Source organism: Phoca vitulina, unplaced genomic scaffold (genome assembly GCF_004348235.1).
Source record: "Phoca vitulina isolate PV1807 unplaced genomic scaffold, GSC_HSeal_1.0 scaffold20, whole genome shotgun sequence".
NCBI classification, from domain to species: domain Eukaryota; kingdom Metazoa; phylum Chordata; class Mammalia; order Carnivora; family Phocidae; genus Phoca; species Phoca vitulina.
In genome coordinates, this window is record NW_022589723.1 from 12352960 (window position 1) to 12363032 (window position 10073).

Sequence of the window (10073 nt, forward strand, 5' to 3'; positions counted from 1 at the left end):
ATGCATATCTGCAAATAACCTAACTTTTACCTTACAAGGGTAGAGAATCAGTTAAGGCCATTCAGAAATAAAAGTTAGAAATATGAGATTCACTCTTGGCTTCTTCTTCTCCCTCACTTTTTATACTCAATCAACATAACTCATCACTTTTACTATTTAAATATCTGTATGACCCAGTACTAGTGATTCTCAAACCTGAAAAAGCGTAAGAGTTACCTGGCAGACTTGTTAAAACAGACTGCTGAGCTCCCCTCCCCCACATTTCTGATTCACTAGTTCTGCAGTGGGGCCAAAAACTTGCATTTGTAACAAGTGCCCAGGTGAAACTGATGCTGTTCATCCAGGAAACACACTTTGAGAACCATTGCTTTAACTCATCCCCTAGCCCATTCTTCTTTTTAACAAGGTTCACAATTTCTACAAAGGGAAAAAAGCTCCCTGAGTTGTGACACAGTAAGATGGCTCAAACAAGGCATAAAAATAGCTAGGTTTGGTCCTGATCTAGAACGGTTTCCCTTGGTGGGCAGAGGTTGTCTAAGGCTTTGAAATGATCCTTAACATACAGGAATGAGTCCTAAAGCATTTCTGTAATGGTCCAAGGCATCTCTAAATACGGACCAGCAGATGAGGTCATGGTAATGCAAGGAGTCAGAAGTAGAGGAGGGGGAATGAAAGCTATAATCAGTGTCAAAGGGGTGTTTTCTGTAGACAAGTGAATGGAGCTATTGTACACAAACTCAGTGGTTGCCAAGCATGTGGCCCAATTAGTTTGCCTGTATGAGCATGGCACGGAAGGATCTCCTTAGAGGACTGGATTCACACAAGCTGGTGTTTAGTATGACAGTAGCAAGCAAAAGCCTGAAGAATTTGGACCTGAAGAGTCTTTCTAAGTTCCTGCTTCCCAAGTCTAAGATATGATACCATTAGCCTGGAAAGACTACAAAAGTAAAACACCATCCTCAGAAATAGCACAGCCTTTACAGTTGGTGAAAGACCAATACAGAGGATCTTGCACAAAATATTGACAACAATGAGGATGGCATGGTGGCCTTGGGCGGCAAGAGGTCTACAATTTAAATCTAAGGGTTAGCCTCCGACAGAAACTGCTTTCCCTACTCTAGCTTCGGCTCTGCTAATATGTTTGTACAAGTTCAAAAAGTTGTATTGGCCGCCCAGATCTAGGGTCTTAAAGGAATGGAAAGTCTGCTTCCATGGCTAGAATGAACATACAACAAGATGTTTGGGTCTCTTAGGGAAACACCATTCACTCTGCAACATAGGCATGGAGATGCTTTAGTACTCTTCAAAGTTCTCAGCTGCATGACAGAACCATTCAGGTGGTTGGCCTCAGCCCCAAGTATCATGCAGGAAAACAGGGGCAATGACTACCACCTGCCTCCAGGAGTGCAGCATCCTCCTCCCTGAGCACCACGTGGGCAAGATATAGAAGCTATAAGGTTGCTGCCAATCCTCCATGAGATTCACATCTGTTGTACCAGCTCTGGTTAGACACCAGCTGAAGAAGAGTGACCCACAGGAAGCTGCTCCAGGAAACAGGGTCTGCAGAGTCAGAATGTTACACATGAGGCTATCAGAAGATTGAATTCAGCTTAAAATAGACATAATTAGGAACCGGTGGGAAGCATGGTTCTCTTTCCGTTGGGGCAAGAGGCTAGAAAATGAGGCTGGGAGGAGGTTTTCTGTGGCACTGACTTAGGGGAAAGGAATGAAAGAAGTTTCTATGGCTGTGGTGAGCCCTATGCTCAATATCCTAATTCTGCCAGACTTCCAACACCCCATGAAGCACTGCACTACACAGTATTCATTGGCTCTAAGCCTTCTAAACCTGTGGAGATGGGAGGAGGGGAGACCTGAAAGGCTTGAAATCTTAAGAGACAAACCAAAAAAATCAAGAAGCTCTAGACTGCAGCTCCACTAATTCAACAAAGGATAATTGCAGAAAGTTATCAGAGACCTCAAAGGCTCCATAAAATACATTTACATACCATACTTCTCACCAGGGAGAGGGGCTACAGAGCAAAGTGGTTTGGAATCGGATGGGTTGAAACTATAAAAAGCCTTATACAGTTGTTAGAAAATGTTTATTGTTGTCAGGCACAAGAAATTTTTAAGTGTTGGAGTTAACACAGCCATCATGGAGCACAAACAAATCAGAACAAATATTTATTGAACTACAACCACATAAGGCACTGTGGTATAATTCCTAGGGTTTAAAATTTATAGTTTCCTCTTACTCCTTTAAAAATTCTAAAGTATAATCTACCAGAAAATAGGTATTAAAATAATCCAAAATATTTTACCGTAGTGATTACAGTATCTAACTATTATAGTATCTAACTAGACTAAAGCCTTGCTTATTTTGGGTTGCACATTTTTAATGCCTATACATAAACCACTACAAATGTATAACAAAAATGACTATTTTTTGGTCTTCAGGTTGTCTGATTTTATCTTGGCAAACTTTTTTTTAAGAGTGAATATTAATGCTAGCACAGACGATCAACGAGTCTCTGGGCAATGTAACAGAGGACTCAAAACCCACATGCTCTTTTATTATACACTATGTTGAATTGCCTCATCCAGCATATTCATTCCAAGCACTTAATAGAATGCAAATTCATACAAATACCCTTGAGTAAAATCTGCTGTGGTGAATGTTTCTAGGTTTTTCTTGGATGCCACTGACACTTCCTTAAATCAAACTTTTTCAAAAAGAGAAAGAATGAGAGCATAAATACACATCTAGAATTTACCCTCTGTCCTAAAAGGTTGATCTGCCTTAGTTTTATACAATGAACATTTTATATATACAAATTAAGAAATAGAGTACAAGTGCTTTCAGGATTCTAGAAGGCTAATTTTGGAACTTAGTTTCAAGAATTAGAGTCTGACTTGCTATTGTAACAGATTCTGAGACACCATAATTACCTTTTAAAAACAAAGTTTTTAAAAGAACCAATATTCATGAAAATACAACAGCTTTGTGTTTTTCTGTGAATACAATTACCTTAATTCTCTAACAACATCCCCTTTGCATTAATGAAAGCAAGGATTTCGCTTACCAAATATAAAGTAGAAGTTCTTAGAAAAGACAAATCACTGTAGGTCCTTGAAACAGATGCCCCTCTAAAGCCAAAGACTTGGTAGGATCAAAGGAAAGCAAACCTTAACTCTTGAATTTTATTTTTTTAAAGATTTTATTTATTTATCTGAGATAGAGAATGAGTGGGGAGAGGACAGAGGGAGAGGGAGAAGCAGGCTCCCCCCTGAGCAGGGAGCCCAATGTGGGGTTGGAGCCCAGGACCCTGGGATCATGACCTGAGCTGAAGGCAGATGCTTAACCCACTGAGCCACCCAAGTGCCCCCTGAACTCTTGAATTTTACAGAAGAGTTCTACTACAGAATCCAGTTGTTCCAGCCTTGAATTTTATAATTTCACTGAGATTAATCAGAAATCATTTTTTTAAAGATTTTATTTATTTGAGAGAGAGAGCAAGAGAGAGAGCATGAGCGGGAGGGAGGGGCAGAGGGAGAGGGAGAAGCAGACTCCCCACTGAGCAGGGAGCATAAGGGGGACTTGATCCTAGGACCCTGAGATCATGACCTGAGCCAATCAGAAATTTTTAAGTAGGGGCACCTGGTGGCTCAGTCAGGTGCCCGCTCTTGGTTTCTGCTCCGGTTATGATCTCAGGGTCAAGGGATGGAGCCCGGAGCTGGCTCTGTGCTCAGCAGGGAGTCTGCTTAAGGTTCTCTCCCTCTCCCTTTTCCCCTCCCCCACACTCACACACACACACTCTCTCTCTCAAATAAATAAAATCTTTTAAAAAAAATCATTTTGAGGAGACTTAATGTTTAATTTATTTTCAAAAAAAATTTTCTCAATCCTATTTTTGATTTGATAGAACAAGGCACAATGTATATTAGTCTGTTTAAATATTATTTGTAATGACATTACCAAATAATTTTTTCTTTACTGTGAAATAAGAATTATTACCATTTTACAGATGAGGAAATTATGGTTAGACAGGTGAAATAACTTAGGGAGTCAGAAAGAATAGAGAGAACAAAGATGGGATTTAGAGACAAAATGACCAGGGTTTAAATATAGTACAGCCACCTACTAGCTTTGACCAAGTTCCTTCATCCAAGCCTTCCATCTGTAAAATGAAGATACTACCACCTACTTCTCAAATAGTTGATGTAAGGTATAAGCAAAACACCTCACAGAAAGCATAGTAGAGTTGGCCATTCAAGAAACATCAGCTCTCCCACCAATCCACAATCTTATTTTCTTCAGCTGGTACAATGGGTGTATAATGAATCCATATGCTGTTGTGAGTTTAGTGAGAAAATAGCACAGGCAGGGCACCTGGCAAGTACAGGGCTCAATACATTTGTTCTCTCCCCCAATATTCGCTCCCTTACCCTAGGTCCCACAGTTACTGAATGGCTGAGACACAATCAAGTCCCGATCTTGGTTGCACTATAGAACGGTTTCTGTACACCGGCATTTTACTTCTGGTGGTACCTCATTTAACTGCAAAAACAAATTTAAGCTAGCTGCTTGGTCAGTTGTTATTTTAATGTGTTCCCAGTAAAATCAAATTCATTTCTGGGGCAGCTTTACTTTTCAGTAATCAGAAAAAAGTGATTAATATTTCTGACTTGAAAATATGTATTTTTGGTACATATTTTTACTGGCACTTCTGTAATATATATTCTTAATATTTTATAAACTATTATAACTCAAAAGATAGTTAAAAATCTATTACTTAGGATATTACATGTCTAAGCATTTAAATGATTCCATTTGATATACTGAGTTCAAAGATACTAGGTAGCCTTTTCATTTTTCCTATTTGCTCCCAAATAAAATAACAAAGTAGGGTAGTAAATGTGGTAAATAAATGTAGATATTCATAAATGAAACAGATGTGTGAAAAATATGGACCAGATCTGCATTTATGAGGCAATGACCTTCAAAACTGGCAGGGAGCTGTTAGCAATGTTCTTCACAGGGGAGCAATTATATTACAAGCCTCCTATGTATACTTTCATTTCTCATGATCTACAAATATATTTGCATATCAGGAAGAATAAAAGAATAGTCTGGTAACTGTGGCAACCTTCATTGAGAGGATATAAGGCATTTTCCTTACCTTAATAATCACATTCTAAATGCGAGAGCGGTATAACTGGTGCAATATGAAAGACAAGACCAATACTTTGACAGAATTTTCTACAACTGAAATTTACTAAACGTGGCTATTAGGGCTCTAACCCAGTGATACATTTCTGACTCTCTAATCCCCTAAGTGTTCTCTTATTATCTCAAGAAGTACTGAAATCTTTCTAAAATATATACCTTAAAGAAAAATATGGCAAACAGTACTTTAAGGAAAATGATTCCAAATTATCACCAAAAATTTTTAAAAACATACTGTACAGCAATTCCTAAAATGATAGGAATATTGCTTTAACCTAGCAAGTAGCTCACAGTTTCTTTCCATACTGATTTAAAAGACTCTATATCCAATGTTTGACAAATAAGTGCATGCACAAACACAAACACACTACAGAAATGGATAAGGGGGAGAAAGTTGCTAAGAAAAGCTCAATCTCTAAAAGCTCAAAAAAGGTATCTGCACAAAATATTAATTTCACATAAGAGCCTGTCTTTTTTTTTTTTTTTAACCTTTCCTCACATTGGGTAAAAACAAAAGCAATTCACAGTAGTGGTGCCAAAGACTGACAATATTACATAAACTTCAGAATTCCTGTGTTTTTTTAATTTTCACTAAAGAATCACAGTGCACTATCATTAACATGTCTAGACAGTGGACACTCACTACAGTATAGTCATGTTACACCAAGCTTATTTTTCTGTGGCCTAAATTTTTATAACACATTAAATTGTAATAATGTAAAATAAGACCAGCAGGAAAATAAACACAACCATAGCAAGATATAACAAGCATAAACCCAGTAAGTCCTGCTTGACCGAAAAATATTATTTTTCTCAATGGCAATAAAAATTACCCACAACTATAATACCAATCAACCAACTTCAGAGGTTCCACCAACTGGGAAAAATAACTAGTTGTCTTATTGTGATACCTTAAAATCACAAGATTGCCACTAGTGGAGTGGTGATGTGAATTGCGTTTCATTTGTACTCTATACCTTGGCAAAAGTTAATGACCTGCCCCAGAAATTTTATTTCACCATATACCCCAAAGTATTTTTAGGACTCACAAAGTCTAAATCTCACACTGCCGTTGATATGCTATCGTGTAAATGCTTTAAATTTTAAAACGAAAGGATAAAAACTTTAAAAGCTCTAGACAATGTATTCAAATGGTGAATATGTCAAGTCAATGCCTTCTCCTCCCCCACCGAAAAACAAAAAAGAACTGTACACGACACATAAAGATACAATAGAAACAAAAAGTAGCATGCCACTCATTCAGTAAGGAAATAATAACAGAACATCTATCATATTCAACTACAAAAATCCTTTCATTTGATGGCTAGCGTCGTTATGACTGTTTAATCTGTATTTAAGTGGCCTTAAAAAAGAGATTTTGTTCCCTTTCTCTGCCCTCCTGGATCTTTGGCGGCAGTCAGCACTTACACCCAGAGCTGGTTTGGGGAGTGGGAGAAAAGGGAAAGTGGAGACATGTCATCAAGATGATTTTGATGTCTCTAGAGTCTGAGGACATTTAAATGTTGATAATGATGAAGGAAAAAAATGAAGAGATGGAGGGAGAGGAAAACAAAACCACTACCATCACCAAACTGGAGAATGATAAGTCTAATTTTCAACTTGTTTTAAAATCACTGTTAATTAAAAAAATAGCATCTGCTTGTAAAACGAAAAAAAAAAAAGGGAAAGTGGAGAGAAGGCTGAAATGAGCACGGAGTCAGCAGAGGGCAGCCGCTCTCATCCACTACCCAGCGTCTTTCTCACACACCGCTGTTTTCCGCTATTGAGCATTGTCAGCAAAAAAATAAATCGGGGGGGGTGGGACGGGAGACAAAGAGGGTAGGACCAGAGGCCGACAGTTTTTGTCTCCCACATCTGAGGCGAGAAGCCCCCTCTGGTTTCTTGCTGCAAAGGCAAGGGATCAGGTGAGACCCCTCCGGGTCCAACTCTATTTGCTTCTCCAGAAAGAGCAGTTTCCGGCAGCGAGCGCAGGATCCTTCGGCTGCTGAACTGAACACCGGAGCATTGTCAATGTTCCTATCTCTGACTTTACAGAGGAGGAGAGAGGACTGTGACTGCATTCCTGGGAAAGACTACTACTCCAGACGTGCCACACGGCAGTAGTGAAAAAACATAAGCAAGAGGTTGTAAAAATCCCTTCCAAAATACCAGGTTCTGAAGAAATGCTGCGAAGCATTAACATTGTTGGCGTTTTTTGTAAGTCACCGATTCTTTCTCGCCACGGTCAACCCTCAAATCTCTGGTACTTGTTGCTAAATCTTTACCTCACGCCCCCCTCAAAATTGCCCAACACAATGAGATCTGGGGAGCTAAAGGCGGGAGGGGGGCCTAATCTCAGGAACCCAGAGGGCTGGTCTCCCTTCCATAGGCCACTCTGCATGGGCTGCGCGTTCACTTTTACCTTCTGAGAGCTCTGATTCACAAATGCCGGGGTGGGGAGGGGGAGCGGGTGATTATGACATACAGCATTATCCTTCCAACCAAAGATAGATAAGAAACGCCGGCCAGCCGTCCTTGCCTGGCCGGAGAGCCAAAGCCTGAGCCCCCCGACGGGGCGGCCCGGGTAGGAGCCTCCCGCCCTGCCCGCCTCCCTCCGGACGCCCGCGGAAGATGCTCCCCACCCCGGCAGGCTCGAGGAGCCAGGATGGGGCGCCCTCACCCTGGGAGAGGGCAGGGAGCGAGCTGAGGGTCCGGGACGGAGGGACTCTCACCGCAGCTGCGCCGAGCGCCCGGTACCCCGCCCCGGACCGGGTCTCGGGCGGAGGCGTTCTGCACCGGGGCCGGCCGCCGCAGCCAGGGACGGACAAAGCACTGGGGTCTGCGGCGACCCCGGGAGGCGGCCGCGGGCCAAGTTAGCCAGACTCGGGGTCCCGCGGGCAGGGCAGCGCGGCACTGACCTGGATGGTGCAGGTGTACTCGCTGTCGTCCAGCAGCCGCACGGTGCAGCTGTACTCGCGCTCCAGGCTCCTGCTGCTGCCGCTCATCAACCTGCTCAGCATCTTCCCGCCCGCCCGCCGCCGGGAAAGACGCGGCGGCGCTGCGGACCCCGGACCAGGCGCCCCTCAGCCGGGCAGCTCCGCGCGGGCCCCGGGCACCTGCACCATCACCCCAGCCCGGTCGCGGCCGCTGCCTCCTGCTGGCCCAGCTCCTCCTTCTTCTTCTCCTCCTTCTCCGCCACCGCCTCCCCCCAGCCCAGAGCAAGCGCTCCTCTCTCTCTCCTCCGCGCCCTACTCCCCATGCCCAGCTCGTGGGGCGGGGCCTCGGCCGGAGAAGGGCCAATGGGGGTCAGCGCGGCGGAACCGAGTGGCACACGGTTGAGCCAATAGAAATAGGGCACTGGGATGATGGACAGGTGATGAAAGCAATCACGGGAAAGCAGTCGGACAGAGCCTAGCGGGACCAGCCTTCTGGCGTCCCAAACGAGGGGCTCCTGTCCTCTCTGCGATTCCTCTAGAAGCTGTTTCCCCTCCCCCGGGCCAGGTGTGGGCACCCGGCCAGATAAATGTCTGCTGCGTGGAATACGTTTAGACTCGGGCTTCAGGGGTCAAGTCCCACGCTCTGCAACGCCGCGAGTCCCGCCCTCTCGGGAGCTGGGGCGGTGCGAGATAACAATCACCGGACCTGCAGAATGTAGGCACCTTCAGCTCCGGACCAGGCGGCTGCCCTCACCTGAGCTGTACCCCAAGTCGGCCCGACGGGCGTGTCTGCTCCAGCTCTCTTATTTCGGAGAACATCTGTTTTACAGGAGCTACTTAAGTAAAAGCTGTAGGGTTCGCAAGGGTTTTTTAAGCACCCGGGTTTAACCCCTAGGAAACCCTCCACTCTAACATCCTATGCCTCCCTTTTATTTTCAGAAGACAAAAGGAAGAGACTGAGGTGTGCTCCTTCAGCTGGTAGGGTGCAGAGGCAGTGATGGGTCCTTTCCTTGCTCCTTCAGAACTAGAATTACCGTATCTTCAGACTTCCTCAACAGAACACCGGAGTATGTCAGGAGGTATATATCGCAAAGAAAAAAAAAATTGTCTCCTGCCCTTTGTGACCCCACATTCTAAAGACCTCATGTTCTTTACGAAAACTTCACCAAGAAACATAATATTCTTCCTCAAAATTTTTTGATGGAAGGAAATGTTATATAAAAGAATCATATCAACACATTAATGCTGTAATAAATATATTAACTGAAAAATAATGAAATATGCATAATTTCGCATTTTCATTTATACTGGTCTTGTTTATAGGATAACAAACACATAACAAAAATGAAACCCTACATTAACTTAGAAAACATCTGACCTTTAAAGTAGGTCCCCCGGGGGGGGGGGGGTTCCAGGCTGTCTCAGTCCGTAGAACATGTGACCCTTGATGGGGGTGAGGGGGTCGTGAGCTTGAGTCCTACGTTGGGCTTAAAACCTACTTAAAAAAATAAAGTATGCTTCTTCCCTAGTGTCCTTGGATTCCAGTATTTCTCCCCAATTTTTTGCATGGGACCCTCCCCCTCTTAAGTAATCACCTCAGTAACCTGGATTGCTCTCCTTCTTAGTTGCAATCTCCTTTGTGGCATTCAGTAGTCATAAGAGGAGGTTTGACTTTTCAAGGTAATCCTGGAGGAGTTAAGAAACTAGAACAGTGAGTCAGATATTCTAGGCTTCAAACCAAATGTGAGTTCCTCTACTATGTAGCCCCAATAGGCAGCCTGGGTGTGCAACATAGTAGGTATTCAATAAGTGTTTGTTGCATGAAGTAAATTAGGTATTTTATAGTGTCTAAGTCCCAGGGAAAGATCTATGAAGAAACTAAGAATTTCAGGAAGGCCTTGGACACATGA

At 43.1% G+C, this 10073-nt stretch overlaps 1 protein-coding gene across 3 annotated transcripts in view; it reads right to left on the bottom strand.

Moving 5' to 3' along the window:
* The window catches only part of FRMD5 (FERM domain containing 5), a 310023-nt gene extending 301547 nt beyond the window's left edge, over positions 1–8476 (bottom strand). For all 3 annotated transcript variants that reach the window (XM_032416996.1, XM_032416995.1, XM_032416994.1), the window contains exon 1: positions 8146–8476. In XM_032416996.1, the coding sequence (XP_032272887.1) occupies positions 8146–8247 (102 nt within the window). In that variant the 5' untranslated portion in view covers positions 8248–8476. The remainder of the gene's footprint in view (positions 1–8145) is intronic.
* Positions 8477–10073: the final 1597 nt, after the last annotated feature.